This window comes from Amphiura filiformis, chromosome 13 (assembly GCF_039555335.1).
Source record: "Amphiura filiformis chromosome 13, Afil_fr2py, whole genome shotgun sequence".
NCBI lineage: Eukaryota > Metazoa > Echinodermata > Ophiuroidea > Amphilepidida > Amphiuridae > Amphiura > Amphiura filiformis.
Genome location: NC_092640.1, coordinates 61795823 through 61814745, shown reverse-complemented (window position 1 = coordinate 61814745; position 18923 = coordinate 61795823). Strand labels below are relative to the sequence as shown.

General features: G+C 38.8%; 1 protein-coding gene across 1 annotated transcript; it reads left to right on the top strand.

The window, feature by feature from the left end:
• The first annotated feature begins 7049 nt into the window (after positions 1 to 7049).
• On the top strand, positions 7050 to 7457 carry LOC140167821 (craniofacial development protein 2-like). Its single transcript, XM_072191113.1, has one exon. The coding sequence runs from the start codon at positions 7050 to 7052 to the stop codon at positions 7455 to 7457; it is 408 nt and encodes a 135-aa protein (XP_072047214.1).
• Positions 7458 to 18923: the final 11466 nt, after the last annotated feature.

Sequence of the window (18923 nt, the reverse complement as noted above, 5' to 3'; positions counted from 1 at the left end):
TGACAGCAAGAAGAGTACAATACCTTCACCTAACTGTTGGTGACAGAGTATGAGCTTCGGATATTTCACAGTCATAAACAGCCATGCATCTACGCCCTGCATCAAAGAGAAGTTGAGAAAGAAACGTGCCTTCTATAAATGGATATTTGACATTTTACAGATAAAAAAGTCAAATTTGTTTTCAAACAAATTTACTAAATCTACCTCACTCAAAATGAACTCTCTAGCTTCACATTTGACGATTTAATCCATGGATTACTTCTGCTGACCTTCAAAAGATCTTTGACATAATGCATTAGGCCAGGGTTTCTTAAAGTTAGGATTAAATCTACCACCTGGTACATATTTGGTGCATCGCATGTGGGTCCACAGTGGACTTTCGCAATTTATATTAAAAAGTTGTCCAGGATATGAATTTCGTCGATAAGCGCAGGACAAGCATGATCTACGACGGAAACGACACGGGACATTGGACAAGTTTATGTATAATTTTAATATGAGTTTGTGATTTTGATGTGTATCTAAAATGTAACAAGTTGTGCTTCTTGTTGAGGGAGGAATAAGATAAATGTTTGTTAAATTGGGATGTGTTTTGAGTCAAGTTTTGGTCTGTATTTTCTTGTTCTGGACATTATTTTGAGAGTCAAAAAGTCTGAAATTGGGTCAAAGTTCAAGTTCAGGACATTGTTTTGCAGGGATTGGAACAGAAACGTGTGGGAAAGTACAGTGGGTTAAAATGTAATGTTTTTGCAGAACAAGCAGCACAGATGATTGCAAATTGTCATGACATTATGTGTGAATAAAACCGAATTTTGCGTAAATAGAGATTTGAAGCTATTTTACCCAGTGGCGTAGCGTCATAATGGCACGGGGGCACGTGCCCCCCCCCCCCATCGATCTGATTTTTTTAATTTTAATCCCATAGGGACAAGCGTCAGAATTGGGATTGTGAGCATAGTGCACTTAGCGTAAAAGTAGGCCAGGTTGAAAATTATGTGTGACTTTGAGTAACAAGTAATTGCATAACTTAGGAGGTTAGTGCGTGCTGATTGCGTAATCATAATTATTTTGGTTTGTGTTATATACAGGAGTGCACCATTTGATTCAAGATTTGCATAAATATGTTTTGATAAAAATGTGTATTCATGCTTTGTAAATAAATTTTTGAAGTAAGAAATTATGTTATTAACTTTTTGTAAATACGATTGTGTATTTCAAAACTTGGTTATGGCAGGCCATTGATGACAAAATTAGTATTGAAGTGGGTGATTGGCTGTAAGCATGGTAAGACAAATAGATCATGTAATGTGATGACGCAGCCATTGTTAAAACATTGTACTTGTGTTGTAAACTGTCAAGTTGAAGGCCTATTCCGTGATCCCATCACAAAAGTAAAAAGTGAAGTATAAGTCATTCAAATTGTCATTTGGTATGTTTGAAATGAAAAATTTGGCAAAACATGACGAAACAGCTGTATAGACCAAGTTGAAGCCCCTTTCAAATACACGTAGGCTATAGCTAATTTACATACTGTCAGTATATAAATTACAGATTCGTGTAAATGCCTTATTTTGTCTCAGTTAAATACACTAGCAAGGTATGTTAACACATCTATGACAATGACAAAGGTACTTAAATCTGAATTTGAGTATTGGATAAAACTACACTGGCTTTGTGTACCAATACTATCAACTCAAAAATGTGTGTTTTATTGTAAACAGGTTGTGTTTCATTAAAGCCCATGCAGACTCCTCGTGTACATTGAAGTCTGTAGTGGCCCCTATTAAATGTGTTTCTTATATAAAAAGTTGTCTTTCAAGTGGAAATCTGCGCAGTGGTGCAGAATGTATTGATGTGGCTCCCAGCCTCAACTCCCGAAGGTTGTGTGCAACATAGATTTCCATGAGGACATCCGTAAAATGTGTTTAGTAGTCGGTGTTTTGACATACTGTCGTATGACGATTTTGGACAAAATGGGTCATATAAACTTTCAAAATCTATGAATGAAAGTGTTGAGACCTAAATGTAAGTTAATGTGATATGGCACTAAATTAGTGTGATACGGCATGGTTTTTATGTACCACCTTCATGAAAACTTCGTTCTGTGATTTGGCATACAGTCGTATCATGATACGTCGCCATAGGCCACCGTGTAACTACAGTTGCCTATTAGAGGATGATTTAAGGAAGCCCCATCATGCACTGGAAATAGTGTTATCACCAGAGTTTCAACTGCCACTTTACTTTTCAAATCCCATTGAATTCTGTGCCAAACTTGTTGTTTTAGAATTATGTGTGTGTCATTATTACTTGGTCGATTTCAGAATAAAAGGTGTGTGTGTTTAAAGGATAATTCACACCTTCTGCAGATAACATAAAATGTGAAATTGACCAGCATGTTCTCAGAGTTTTTAATGCAAATATAACTGTACAAATTCAAATTTAACCATGCAGTTATATGCAGCATAGCAAAGCAGTGGTGTCATGTTACTCACACTGCTCACCTGCTGCACAGTTAACCTAGTGGGGTGCTGGGAAGTGCTTAAATCATCCTCTGGTTGCCTATTGACATACTGTCGTATCACATTATCACTTAATAAACGCCTATGTAATCACATGACGTATCGTTATTTAGACATATGTTGTCAAATTGTGCATGTTTTGGCATACTGTCGTATGAGTTTGCAGATTAATTACTTCTAATTTAGTGAATGAATAAAAAGTTTGTATTATGTTGAGAACAAAGACTGATATATTATTGATTATTTTATTTGATAATAATAAACATATCTTACCTTGGTGCTCTCCAGTGGGTCTTCAAAAATTGGAAAAATTTTAAATGCGATTTTCTCAAAACTGCATTTTTCGTAATACGACAATATGTCAAAACACCGACGTGTCGGTGTTTGACATATACTATCGTATGACGAAAATGCTGTGTTTATGCTATACTATTATATTTATGCATTTGGTCCTGTGTCACAAACTGGAGTACCTTTGTGTTACAGAGTAAAAAAATGAAATGTTTTAAACATTTTACCTACACGTCTCATTTGAAGTGGTTCATCTTCCTTAGCATTTTGACACCTTTTTTTTAAAATGAAAATTGGTTAAAAAATGAGACAGTACGGGCAAAAGCAATCACAAAGTAAGTGGGATTTAACCCAACCTCGTTTTTCCACATTTACAATCATTCTGAGCAAGTATTAGTCTTTTAAATGACCTTCTGTATTTATTTACTTGGTTTTAGATGTCTGGGAGTTCATTTAGACATTTTTTTACTAGATTCAAATTTTTAATGGGGGTTTTAGATCAAATTTACGATATGAATCCCTCCCCCTAATCCACCTCCCCCTAATCCATAACCACCCTTGACACATTTCATGCCAACCGTCACAAGAAAATAATTAAAAATTATTTTAAACAGGATAAAAACATGAGTAATATAGAATGAATTAGCCTCAATTTAAGACCTAATTGAATCTTCTAAGTGAATGAATACTCAAGAGACAGTGTTTTGAAATCCAAGCTGCACATCAAAATGTAACAAAACCACCTTTTTGGGTACCCCAGTATATGACGCAGGACCATTTGGAGTTACAGATTAGGCGAGTTGTGAGAGAGCTTTCAGTGAAACAAGTTTACATGGTTTAGGGAAGTGAATGCTCGAGTTGCTAAAAAAGAGTGAGTTAACGTGTGCAGTTAGCGTCATGTGTGTTGCTTGGGATTATGCGAGATTATTAAAGAGTTGGCGAGTTCAATGGCGAAAAAGGAGTTAAGGGTATGACCAGAGGAAGAAAAAGAGTACAGTAAGGCCAAAATCAATTGTTGTAAGGTTAGGAATTTCAAACAGTCAGACAGGTGCACCAAGTGGAGAGTGCAGTGACCTTTGTTTTGGTTTGGTGTATACATGAAAATATGCTTTGATGAATCTAAAAAAGTACCATGTATTGTAACTTGTCATTCATTGTGTAAGATGCTTTGATGAACCTTAGTATTCTTTGCAATTTGTGTAATGTAAACTGTGAAACTTTATGCAAAATGATGTATGTGTCGAGTAATGTGTTAAAACAAAACAAAGTATGGCGATCCATTTGCGTCATAACATAGGATATTAAACCACACTGTTGCTAATTATTGTTTAATTTAACAGCAATGCATTGGCAAATTAAATCATTTTTTCGGCCTGGTTTGGTAAGCCATTCGTGATATAAATTATGTTGTTCATGTAGTAAATTAGGACACATTCTGTAGAGTAAAAACTTTTAATAAAACTTGTTGACAAATAATAATTTATTGTTTATAGTGTTTGTGAGCCTGACTGGGATTCCTTTGACGGATACCGCGGTGTGTTCTGCCACACCAACTTACCCTGATGGTGTCAGTTTTGTTTTGTTCGCAACATCTGCGCTTTTTAGAAACCTGCCTTGACTACCTTTTACCCCTAAAAGGAGGGGGGGGCGCTAGCTCCAAAAAATCTGCACGGCCATGTAAAAATTGGCACATTTTAGCGCCCACCCGCCCCTTTCACAAGTTGTTGAAATTCGCGCGAAAATTTATATTTTTACTGCTTGGAAGAGGCTCAAAATCCATTGAGGGTGCTGTATCTAACAAGGGGGTGTTACGTTCCCCCGCTGACGACTCTGGTTATGCGTTATTTGTTTGTTTTTTCTGACCCTCTAAATGTTTTGCCGGAAAAAGATCTTTCAAATTAGTTTTGTTGAAATGTCTTGGCACTGCTTGGACGGGGCTCAAAATTCATTGTTAAAGGTGCACTAGCACGGGGCGGCAAGTTCCCCCTTGACTACCTTAGTTTCGCTTATGGTCATGGCGTTGTTTTTCCTCTCCTTCCCTAGACCTCTCCGTAGTCCACTTGCCCATTTTGCATACTCTGGCTATTACATTTAAGCATACAACTCTGATTTGTATTAATTTGTGTGCAATTGATAGATTTTCACATCTGATCTTTTCAGTCACAGTACTCCCTATGTTTGTTAGCTTCCCAAGTGGGATTTTTTACTCGGGCTTTCGCGAATAAACTGGTAGGCCCCAGATTCCAAAATCAGAATTGTTCAGTATTAAAGTATGCCATTATGCAAGATATGAACAACATTGCATTCAATAACATACGTAGGCCTATTATACTTACTTTAACTATCACTAATTATATAAACTCTTAATGACCATTTTACTATTTATTATAATACACATATATAATCCCTAAATCCCATCAGGATGCGTTCATCATGATTAATAATAACATATTTTTATTTAAATCAAAATTCGACTATGGCATAGTCTACTCCTTCCCCTTCTTCTCTGATAGTTGAAAGCCACCATAATGTGCGGTTTTCTCTCCTTCGTCTACTTTTTTCCTGGTTATAAGCAGCCTTCCTTGTATACCCTATGCCGCCCCACAACATACTGCAGTTACTGTCCGTTTTCCTATACACAATACACAGTGCTCTCACCATTGACGCGTGACCTCTACAAACAGTGTATGTTATAGGTATATGGGCATTGCCTAGTTGACATCACTGTGTGAAAAATAACCGGCCAATATTTTAACTATTCTCTAAACTTCTAGCAAATATATTTCTCTAACATGACCTAAAATTACAGCTAGGTTAGATGTTCAGAAGGGGTCGCACTTTCGTAGAATATGAGTGAGGGCAAAGCATAGCTAGCTCATAGCTAGCCAACTCCCCGTGTTAATTGAATGGAGATTTGACCGAAAATATTGAGCTATATTGGTAACGGACCGTCCGTTCTGAAGGATGCCACAAAAAAACGGTACAAGCTACATTTAAACTATTCTAAATAGGTCCTAGAAAATATAATTTTGTAACATGTCCTAAATTTTAGCTAATTTAGATGTTTGGAGAGGGTCGCACTTTTGTGTTTTAGGAAGGATATGTAAACGACAGATAACACCAAAAATATGAAGAAATTATTTCCAAACCGTGTTAAGTCAACAATCATTATGTTGCTCATTTTCAAGAATGCTGGTTTACAAAAGCACGCCATTGTCTCATTTCGTGAACAAAGGTACACATACCATTGTTTCCTTTCGTTTCCTTTATAATCGGTTACCCAACTGAAGCTATAATACCAGCTTTATTGCGATGTCGCACATGTTAAAACAGACACTTGTGCACAACCAGAGAAGATCTGATTTAATCAGTTGAGCTGCTTCAATGAGTGTTATCTTGGTTTAATAGCTTTTAATGGGGTTTAAGTCCTGCAAAGGTCGAGATGAATTCTACTGTAGACATGACTACATCATGAGCCACCTTACTTGTATGATGTGCCGCCCACAAGCCACCCTCCTTTTATGGCCCTGTAGGCCCATAGCAACAAAGAGTGATACACCGCTTTCCCGCAAATCACGATGTGCCACCATTTATAGATCACTGGCAAGATTTTCTCTACTCCCTTTACTACTTTCTTTTATCCTGGTTTACAGCGGCCCTCCTTGTATGTACCGCCTAACAAGCCGCCCTCCTTGTATGTACCGTCTCAGAAGCCGTCCTCCTTTTATGGGTCACCCTCTAGATCTATAATCATGCAGTTATTGTTAACTACATGTATGCACACAGCACAGGTGCACTCACAATAGGCAATTGAACCCACCCAACTGGTAGCGCTGTCCCAGCAAACACAAAACGTTTTCGACATCATTCGCAAAAGGTTATAAAAGGTTGTCAGAAAACGTTTAAATGTCGGGTTATATAAAGGGTATATTGAGGGTATAAAACGTTTTCATAACATTAAAAAACATTTTTTGATAATAATTTACTACCCAGCAAAAACAAAAAGTTCTACAAAAAACGTTTAAATGTCGGGTTATATAAATGGTATAAAACGTTTTAATAACATTCTAAAAACATTTTTGAAAACTTGATACAAAACATTCTAAACAGAATGTTATTTGGGGGTTGAAAAAATATTTTGCGAAAAATGTTTGCCCAAAATATTTGCACGGTCACCCTTTCAACACCTCAATTATCCAGGTATATGCACCACCATCCACTGCATCTGATGAAGCGATGGAAAACTTTTATGGTCAGCTCCAAGGTGCCCTGGATAAGATTCCAAGCAAAGATATGCTTATCATCTTAGGAGACTGGAATGCGAAAGTTGGCAAGTCTGACATCAAATCGAGGTCAATTGGAAAGTTTGGATTGGGAGAAAGAAATGATCGTGGAGACAGTTTAGAAGAGTTTTGTCAGGCAAACGACCTGATTGTTGGAAACACCTTCTTCCAGCAGCACCCTCGCAGACTGTGGACTTGGAGGAGTCCTGACGGCAATGTGAAAAATCAGATTGATTATGTTCTGCATATTAGAAGATGTCGCTCTTCATTGTTCAGTGTACGGACCAGACTAGGTGCAGACTGCGGCAGTGACCACCAGCTACTGGTCGCACGGATGAAGTTGATACTGACGGCAATGTGAAAATCAGATTGATTATGTTCTGCATATTAGAAGATGTCGCTCTTCATTGTTCAGTGTACGGACCAGACTAGGTGCAGACTGCGGCAGTGACCACCAGCTACTGGTCGCACGGATGAAGTTGATACTCAAAGCACAGAAGCGAGTGACACCACCAATGAGATTTGATGTGGACAAAATCCCAGAGCAATACTCTCTCCAAACGAATTGTGGGAAGAAACGAAGGAAGCAGTGCTAAGTGCAGCAGAGGAAAGCATCACAAAGAGGAAAAAGAAGCAGCCCTGGATATCTAAGAAGACACTGGTAAGAGACAGGAAGCCAGAAAGAGAGAAGATATGTCAGAATGGAGGAAATAACATGGAGAAGTAGCAAAAGCAGTCAGAGCTGATCAACGAGAGGAAATGTGAGGATATGGAAAAAGCAGGAAACGACTCCAAAAAGGTGTTTGCTTTGGTAAAGGAACTGACTCAGAAAACTTCAGCAAGATTTGATGTCATAAATGACAGAAACGGCACCACACTTACAGAGAGTGACGACATCAAGACCCGATGGGCAGAATACTGCACTGAGCTTTATGAACAGAAAGCAGAGGAGGAATCCACTATCAATGATTCAGGTGAAATTGACCCTGAACCACCACCCCTACTGGATGAAGTTCGTAAATCAATGAAAGAGATTTTAAAAAATGGGAAATCACCAGGCTGTGATGAGATATCAGGTGAACTGTGGAAGGCATCTGGTAAGGAAGGTGTGATCATCAAGTGGAAGCTATATCAAAACCAGGTCTACACTACCGCAAAGGAGAAGGCTGAAATACTAGGACAGACTTTTGCTAAGAAATGCCAACTTGAGAATGCAGAAGAACCTGCTCCAGAAGTAAAGGGGATACCACCAAATTCTAAGGACTCCATAGTTTTCAAGGCCAAGGACATCAGGAGGCTCTTGCAAAAATTAGAACCTGATAAAGCTAATGGACCTGATGAGATCCCCAATAGAATCCTGAAAGAGTGCAGTGCTGAATTAGCAAGACCTCTCAGCCGCCTATTTGAGCTGTGCTTCGCAAATGGAGTGTTTCCCAGCCAGTGGAAGTGTGCTTCAGTCATCCCGGTCCATAAGAGGGACTCAAAGTCTAATCCATCCATGTACCGCCCCATCTCTCTTCTTAGCAACAAGGTTATGGAGGCAGTGGTACAGAAGCAGCTTCAGAAGTACCTGTTGCAGCACCATCTCATTTCAGACAGGCAGTTTGGCTTTAGACCCCATCACAGCACAGCTGACATCTTAACCATCCTCTCTCAGCAATGGTCCAACTCTCTAGACAGAGGTCATGAAGTGCGCCTAGTTGCCCTGGACATCAAAGGAGCATTTGACAAGGTATGGCACAAAGGACTTTGCTCTAAGCTGAAAGGCAAAGGAGTTTCTGGCAAGCTTCTGACCTGGATTGAGAGCTACCTATCCAACCGGTCCATCAAAGTGGTTCTATCTGGCCAATCCTCAAACAGTACGTCCATCAATGCCTCTGTACCACAAGGCTCAATCCTGGGCCCGCTGCTATTCACTGTCTTTATTGATGATCTGGGAGGTGAATGCGAGAACACCCTGTATCTGTATGCAGATGACCCCTATTATGCGATATCAGATCAAGTGATGACAGCATAGCTGCAACAGCGAGCCTCAACCGGGACCTGGAGAGAATGAGGATCTGGGCAGACAAGTGGAAAGTCACCTTCGAGCCCTCCAAGTGCAAAGCCCTGACTATCTCAAGAAAGAGGAATCCAACTAGACTAGCACTTTATTTTGGAAACACCAAACTGGCAGAGATGGATGAGCTGGAAATCCTGGGTGTTATTATTGATAAGAAACTCACCTGGGCTAAGCACAATTCCAACACTGCTGCCAGAGCTGGACAGAAGCTTGGAGCACTAAGGAGGGTAGCAAACAAGCTTGATGTTAAAGGGAGAGCCACAGTTTACAAGGCCCAGGTTCGTAGTGCTATGGAGTATGCCTCACTATGCTGGATGAGTGCCTCAACCACCACCCTGAAGCTCCTTGACTCCATACAGAGCAAAGCATTGAGGATTATTGGCGTAGACGAGCAGCAGGCAAGAATGGATCTTAACATCCCTCTTTACATCACAGACGACAGGTGGCTGCTGCATCTGTGCTCTACAAGCTGCACACCAGCTTGTGCCCGCCAGACTTGAAAGCATTGCTGCCCAAGCCTTACGTGATCAGACGAGCCACTCGCACCAGTCTCTCAATGCCAAGTCATGCACTGACTGAGCCAGTCTCAAGAACCTTGTCAACAGGCAGAACTTTCGTCCATGTTGCAGTACACATGGTACATGTTTGGAATGGAATCCCGGATTGTGTAGTTGGAGAGATCACTGATTATAGGGCTCAATCCTTCAAGAGCCGTGTACATCAACATCTTTTGGGATTATGATTTAGCAGAGGGTTCTTAAGCTGCTGTGAACCACTGATTAGCCCATACGGATTACTAATATAGTGCCCTGTTGCCTATATAAGTGCTTGACATGGTCATTCCTATTGGGCTATTGTTCACCTTGCATTTTATAAAAAAATTAAAAAATGTGACAAAATCTGGAGGGATATGGAATGGCCTAATGACTGGAAGAGAGCAGTATTTATCCCGATACCAAAGAAAGGAAATATAAAAGAGTGCTCAACCCACCGAACCATCAGCCTGATCAGTTACGCCAGCAAGATTCTACTCAAGATCATCAGCAACAGAATGAGACAGAGGCTCGACTCGAGACTGGGATATAAGACGAACAGGCCGTGTTTAAGAGCAGGAGGAGGCACCAGGGATCAAATTGTCAATATGCGAAATATCATTTAAAAATGCAGAGGACATTCCATTCCACTCTACCTTTGTTTCATCGATTACAGCAAGGCATTTGACTGTGTCAACCATCAAGACCGATGAAACATCACGGGGGATATAGGATTCCCCGGTCACGTGGTGAAGCTCATCAGTACGCTTTACCAGGATCAGGAATCTACAGTCAGGACGAGTAGAGGTGACTCAGAGTGGTTCCAAATTGGCAGAGGTGTGAGACAAGGGTGCATTTTGTCTCCTCAGCTCCTCAACATCTATGCTGAGAGCATCGTGCGAGATGTCTTGGAAGACTTTGGAGGAGGTGTTACCATACGTGGTCAGCGGATCACAAATCTCAGATATGCAGACGACACAACCCTGGTTTGCAGTAGCAAAGAGGAATTGATGGATCTATTGGAAGCAATAAAATCGGCAAGTGAACAGAGGTAGACTATGCCATAGTCGAATTTTATTAAAAAATATGTTATTATTAGTCATGATGAACCCATTTCGTTGAACTCAAAATTATACTGATGTTTATTAAAATTAAAGTATTCAATAGTAAAATGGTCATAAAAATATCAGATGATTAGTGACAATAAAAGTAATTGAACATTGAATGCAACATTATCTTGCATAATTATAATGGCTCACTTTAATACTGAACAATTCTGATTTTGGAATCTACCAGTTTATTGATAGCGAACCCCGAAAATCCACTTGGGAAGCTAATAAACAGAGGGAGTGCGGTGACTGAAAAGATCAGATACAGATGTGAAAATCTATCAGTTGCACACAAATCAATATAAATCAGAGTTTTATGCATAAATGTAATAGCCAGAGTATGCAAAATGGGCAAGTGGACTACGGAGAAGTCTAGAACAGAGGGGACTGATCTTGAACACAAAGAAGACGAAAGTCATAGTTGTAGACGCAGGGCGAAATGATACAGATGCAAACTTTTCCTTAGAGGGTGATCTCATTGAAGAGGAGGAAAGCTTTGAAATTCTGGGCTCCATCATTAACACCAAAAGTGACTGCACCCAGGAGATAAAACGAAGATTGGCAATAGCTCGTAGTGTAGTTTCAAACCTGTCCAAACTGTGGAAAAGTAAACTTCCTCCATCCCTCAAGGTTCGTTTGCTAAAAATCAACAGCATTTGCGGCGGCATCATTATGGATCTGAATCCTGGACGATGAAATTATCTGACAGGAAGAGACTGGATTCCTTTGAGCTGTGGTGCTATAGACGAATCCTGAGGATTCCATGGACTGCGAGGAAAACAAATGAGTGGGTTCTCCAAGAGCTTGGAGTTCAGAAGACCTTGCGAGCTGATATCATTTCTAGAGAGTTATCATACTTTGGCGGTTGGCCACATCACCAGACATTACTGCCTTCAGAAAACAATTGTTCAAGTTAGGAATGGTTGAGGGAAAATGCAAGAGAGGCAGACCTGCAGCGAGCCGGCTTGACGACATCAAAATTATCACAGACCTGAGCATGACTGAGGCTACTAGGGCTGCCGCTGACCGCATGCGATGGTATACTCTCATACGAACCACGTCACCTGCATACGTGTATGCAATGTGTGAAAGAGAGAGAGCTATAGGAGATAGGATCGGGGAAAAATAAAACAGCGGAAAAAAACTGATGAAAGTTACTCAATCAAGCAGGAATAATGCGGAAAAAAACCGTGCGATTTTACTGATGCGCGGGGGGGCTTTGAGACGGATTATTTAATCAAGATGGCCTTAGCAATCTGACTATACTATTATATAAATTATCGATTGATATTTGAATCCGTGGAAAGGCTTGAAAATGAGTGAGTTTCGTAAAATTCTTATATTTCAAGAACGGTATGGTCAATTGTCAAAATTCAAAAAGTATGTGATAGCTGATGTTCCTCAACATCATCAGTTATTTAGTAACGTTTAGTTTATGCGTAAAAATACCAAAAACAATCAGTCCCCGACTCGACGATAGAGTTCTTTCAGGGGCACCCTGTACGTCAGAAGTCAACTCATCTATACAAGGAGGGCGGCATGTGCGGCGGCTACAAGGAGGGCGGCTTGTATGCCCCCTAATCAGGCCAAAAGTAGAGGGAGGAGAGAAAAACGCTTGTTGGTCATCTATAAAGGGCGGCACATCGTGACATGTAACGGGTGCACCCCGTCAGTCCGAAACCCCGTCAGCCGAACCACCGCTATAGGCCTATAGTCCGAATTTTAAGAGCTTTTAAAGTCATAATGTACGATCTTATAATATGAATTTGGTTAATTTTTTTCAAACCTGATTTTTTGGCATATTTGTAATGTTTACACATGTCACAACTTGCACCTAAATGGAATCAGCCAAATTTGTTGTGTTTGTAGGTAAACAGAGCAAAGTTCGACATAAAGTCATAATTCAAGAAATTATGACTTTATGTCGATCCGCCCATAGAACTGCGTGTTAAACAGCCAAAATAACAAGCAGTGTTTCTTTCACGTTACCTCGTTATTTCAGCTCAAAATGGACAGAAACCATTCCCGATCATTATTACTAGTATTATTTCAGCATTTTGAGTATATAATGACAAATTTAAAATTTGAAGGAAATCGTACATTAAGCCTTTAAGCTTACCTAAAAAAAAGTAACGCTAACCATAACACTAGAAAACTCACACAGGGACTCAAACCCGTATCTAAGTTTTCCAGCTGAAACTATTACATAGGCCTAGTCGAGTTTGAATCGGGCCCGCTAATCGATTACGCCACGAAGGGCCCGGCGAAAATGTTTGATCTCAAAAGCTCTCAAACTGACTATATGCAATATAGTGCATAATAACAGGCTGTTACCTCATTTTTTGCAAAAATAGCTTCAATTTGGAGTGAAAATCAAACGGGAGAGTGAGTGACAGAAAGTTGAAAAACTAAAGTTCAACAATCAAGATATCGATAATGTACCGGTAACAAAACGGTTTTTGTCGTGCAAGATTCTTGAAAGAAAATGTTCCCCTAACACGGGCTTCTAAAATGTAATCGGTACTGCATTTGGTTCTGATAGATGGCGACATTATTTCTGGTCGATTTGTAGCAGACTGATTTGTAGTAGGCCCTACAATAAAAATTTAAAAAAAGGAGAAAACAATCACTCGATGTGGTTTTATACAGAGCGCACATTTGAATAAAAAAAAACATGGAACGCGTTTTTGATCTTGTGAACATGGTGGCGCAAAAAGGATATAGGCCTACAAGGATTTTCAAAAGGATTCTAAAGATTTGCATAAATAGGGCCTACACAAAAAATAATGTAAAGCTACATCTAACGCACCAACATTTCTCGCACTGCGATATTTGATCGCTAAGAAAACTTGGTTTCAGAGATACGTGTTTTATACGTTTTTTATACTTTTCTTTGTCTAACCTTAAAAGTGGCAAATTAAACCATTTTGAATTTGGTAACACTCGCTGTACATGTATTACTATAATAGTACTTTCTTTGACAAACATTCTATGTCATGCACACTAAAACGCGTTGAAAGAAGTATTATTAGGCCCTATGAGTTTTAAACTTGTAGCTGGCAAATGAGGACATCGACAGTCGCCAAAGTATAATGCAGCAATGATTGATCTAGCAGACAATGTCACCAATGACGGCAAATCCATTCATTATGAACAATTCAAAATGTATACTTTATAGTATTATATAGATAATGCACATATGTATAAGTCACCTCAATTAAGGGGTGGTGCAATAATTATGTGTAACCCCAGGGTGGTGAATTCTCAAAATTCTCACTTACATTATACGTGATGCTCATGTATATGGAAACCACCGAGCACTACTATAACGCACCCTAAACGAGTATTACTCAGCGCGTGCAAAACATTGACCCCAACCAAGTATTTTGCCATTTTTTTAATACTAAGAAAGTAAAAATTCATGTACAGGTTCTTGTTTAAAGTAGTTTGATGCTTCTTAATATTTTACCCTACGATGTGTTCTGATAGAATCCTTATAGGCCTACCGTATTTTGTTTGGAAAAGTATACCCTTTTTCCTGATTTTTGGCGTTTTTACACCCTAAACAGGTATAGCGCTGTATTTGCCCAATGCTGAAAAACAACCCTTTTTACTTGTTTTTGTACACGAGCATGGTGTCCGAACTTGAAATACCGTGAGTGCCCTGTCGCCCCTGCCCCCCCCCCCCACCCCGACCGTCGCCTTCCATGCCGAGTACCGTACCATTTTACACCTCTCCCGCTGCAATAGATATGTCTTAATTAGTATTTCATATATAATCTTTCTTTGTTTACTATACTAAGGTTACAATTGTTACTTTTATTTTCATCCAAACGGTACATTTTTACCCGGCATTTTTAACACATCACATCAAAACTCCCATTTGCCGCCCGTTCCCTTTTTAAAGGAATTTTTTGTTTTTCTTGGTCGGTATGCGTGGTGCTGCGTGACCAGAAGGGATTGCACCACAATGGCAACTTTCCGATGAGGCGTCGTATATCAGCGACGACTCTGTTTTATTTTGCATGAATCTACGTTTTTAGATAATAATATTAATTTTGCCATGCTGAAGATGAACTTTAATATTCTAATTAATTAGATGTCGTAAGTATAGTAGCAGGAACAAGACACAAAGTGATAAAAATTGTGTTCGAATCATCTGGAGAGTACAAGTTTTTGACTTCATGACTTCCGAATTTTGCACCATGCCAGTCATCGTAAAACTAGAACGCTTTACCTTGACATTCTCCCTTTCCTTTCACTAGTTAAAAGTTAGTTTTAGTTGGATAGACTCCTAAAATACGGCAGTGATATAGGACCCTAAAAGTAAAACTGAGGATTGCATGGGGTTGCCTTGACTTGATTTTTTTAGATGAAAATTCAAGTTAATTTCACATGATATGAATTCATTTGTTCATCGTTCATGTTCATATAATAAACAATAATAAACATGGAAGATAACAACTAGCAGTGACTAGATGAAGATAAGAATAGATGGTGAAGTAAGCTTACAAGACACAGTTAACAAGCATTGACAAGAGACTAAAATTATATTCCAAAATATGCAAGCCCGTTTCCTGACAATATGCTGACCGACCTAATTATATTCCAGTGGTGGTAAATTCTCTAAAAATTGAAACATCATATTATTTTGCATAATCCAAAGTCCAAACTTACAAAATGGATACAAGGGCTATTTCATTATAAATGACAACATTGAGTCCCAAAAGGGGTCAAAATTCAAACTCATTTATTTCATGCAAATTCATTATCATTTCAAAGTTCAGATGGTGTGTCAATAATTCTCAAAATATTAGAGCGTCAAACCCTCAGGAACCATTAAAAAAATTAAATTGAATTTTTGCTGTGTAAAAACATAGCTGCCGCCTGAGAGGGACATTTTTTAAACAATTTAATACACAACTTTGAAAGAGTATATGTAACCAACATTGGGTTCATACTTATTCATATTTAGTCTGTAATAATTGTTGTATGTTCCTTTACACTTCAGTGTCTTAAATATGCCAGTTTCAATATAAAACAATTAGTAAATTGATACTAATCCAGATAAATGGTGCAAAATTACTACATATTTTAAGGATAAACTTTATCTTCACATGAAAAATTCATGAAATAGTCATTTTGTCCTGCCCAATAGCTACACTGATGCATAAGTGAGTATTCTGCGCCAATCTGTTGTACTAGTCATGGAAAACCTAAAATAAAAGACCCTCCTGTGTCATTTGTTCTGGATAGGACACATTTTTTAACACATAATAAAGCATACTTTAACTTTAGAAATAGCTGCATCAATATTATTGCATCAATATTATTGCATAAAAGATCCCCAGCATTTAAAATCCACTACAAACAGGGTTAATATTCTGGTTAAATTAGGAATATTGCAATTTTTAGCTAACCGAAGTTCAATGCAGAATAATATCATATGTGTTCTCAACAACTGGACAATAATTTGAACACTAAAGTGGTTTGTAAGCATAATTTGCAATAAAATGCAAACATTTCTTGTGGGTTTGGCTCTTTGAAATTTTTATTTTTAGTTTGTTTACCAATTCATGGAAATGACATAATTGTGCTGGAGAGGACATTTGTTAAATTGCAAACAGAATCGTGGATACAGGCTTGCAAAAATGCAACAAATACCAAATCATGTGCCACCTTGGTAGAAGGAAGACCACTCTTCCTCTACAAATTTCACATTCTATGATATAATCCTTCTTATTTCAACAATTAGTAATTAACTTCAGTTCTGGAGAGGACAAATTTTTAACGCTGAACTGTGGTATCAAGAACAAGTGGTCTACTGTATGTAAAATAAATGAATTCCTCAATCAGTGCCCTGTCCCATCAATTGGTAATATAACACAGATTATACAGGTAGGGTAAGGGTTTATATTTCCTCTTTAATGTTAACAAAAATGGAGGCATGAATTGGAGAGGACACTCATTTTTTTTTTTATTGTCAAAATGCCAATTTTGCAAGAATCTACGGAATTTTAACATTTTTGCACCAATTTTCACCATTCAACTTGCATGATGTTCCACACATATCATATTTTCATTGCAACAAGCACATTGCCATAGAATGTACCTAATTTTTCAAAGAATTAATTCAGAATACATGGGCAAAATGAAATGGGACTCCAAAATTAGGTTAAAATGTACCTTTTGGCAATTTTTTTATACAAAAAATAGACAGAATTCTGTAAAAATGCTCATGTAGCTTGTAGTTTGTGGCATACTTAGAATTAAGTTAATAACACTGCATTATCACCCTAATTATATCAACCAGATATGATAAAAGCCATTTTTGTGAACGTGTCATTTATAATGAAATAGCCCACAAATTCACCTTCTTTTGTTAACCAAGTTTCGAGTTTCATTCATGCTTGTCGTGATCAAGACAATGTGGAGGTCTCACATGATGAGGAAGTACAACATGTAGAAGCAATCCGACTGTGCAAGCAGGAAAAACTGCAGGATGTACCTAACATGGCTGTCAGTTCTCAACAAAAAGAGTTGCATGTTGGCCTTGCTTCAATCCAACAGCACGACGAAGAGGTACATGATTTTTCCTCTAGTTCAATCCGACAGCGAGAAAAGGTACATGTGCATGATTTTTCCTCAAGGTCGGTGCAACAGCGCAAGGAAGAGGTAGGCATTCAGGATGGTACTCCTAGTTCAAGTGTAAATGATGTTGGAAAACCGAGTGTCTCTGAAACACTGGAACATGAAGTTATTGATGTACCTATTGACCAGGAAGTTGATATCAATGCATCAATCCGTAGTACCTCTGCCCCACCGGACAGGCACGAAAAGAAAAAAGTCAAAAAGAGGAGCCACAAAACATCACATCCAGTCACCCTTTTGAGCGGAGACCAAATGTGGTTAAAGAGTATCGAGTACAAATTGAGGGTAGTCAATTTTGCCGCAGTGCACGGAGTGAGTGCTGCTGCTGTGTGTTGCCAACTTGACAAAGCACTTGTCATGGAGTGGACCAAAGATGAAGCAGTTTTTCGTGAACTGAGTGGCAGTAGTGAGAAGAAGAGTAGTACTAGTAAGGAGACATTAGGCCTATACAGTGATATAGATAGTGATAGTAGTATAAAAGAACTACCAGAAAGTGCTGAAATAAACAAGGGGTCTTCCTCGCATAAAGGTCAACGCTTGAAGTCTTACACCATCGAATTTAAACTGCAAGCTGTAGACTATGCAAAAGATCACAGCGTCGCTGCCACAGCCAAAGCCTTTGGTGTCGACAACAAGCAAGTCCGATATTGGAGACAGCAGGAGGAAAAGTTACGAAGCACTAGCGGAACGGGGAAGAGAATCCTGAAAGGACAAGGGAGACCTTTTGAATACCCTCAGATTGACACAGAGTTAGCAAGCTGGGTCATAGAGAGGAAGTCCCAGGGTTTCAATATAACAGCAAAGGCACTGCGATGGAAAGGGAAGCAGGTTCATTTGCAGAAAGGGGATGTTAATTTTGCAGCAAGCCAGGGTTGGCTGAACAGTTTCTGCAGGAGACACAATGTTGTATTAACGAAGAGGAAGCATAATCGTAAAAAGCAGGATGTTCCAACTACATATAGGCCGCAACCTTCGGCTTTAATTTTTCCCCGTAAAATTTCGGTGGCGGATCAGAATATAGGGGACAGGCCACAGGCTTCCCTGTATGGATTGCAGACTTCTCCGCCCATGCAAAAATATGTAATAGATGGGCAGGCTCCTGCGCACATACAAAAATTTATGGACAGTTCAACAAGTTTCATGCCGACAGGAAGCTAGGGCCAGTTTGCAAAGATATTTAACTTTACAAATTTATATTTTGACTTTTAGCTTTATGCCTGATCGTGTACAGTTTGTGAAAATTGTAGCATTGTATATGAAAATCCATACATGTATGTATAATTTGTTAAAAGTTTAAACTGTACATAATTTGAAAGTACAATACAATGTACCTTTAAAAATGTGTTTTCTGCTGTTTTTTTTTTCTTTTTCTGTTATCATTAAAATTGAGATTACCATATTTCAAATTCAAAATCTAGCTAACTTTTGTTCAATTAATATTACTGGTACCTGTATTTCAAATTCAAAATTGC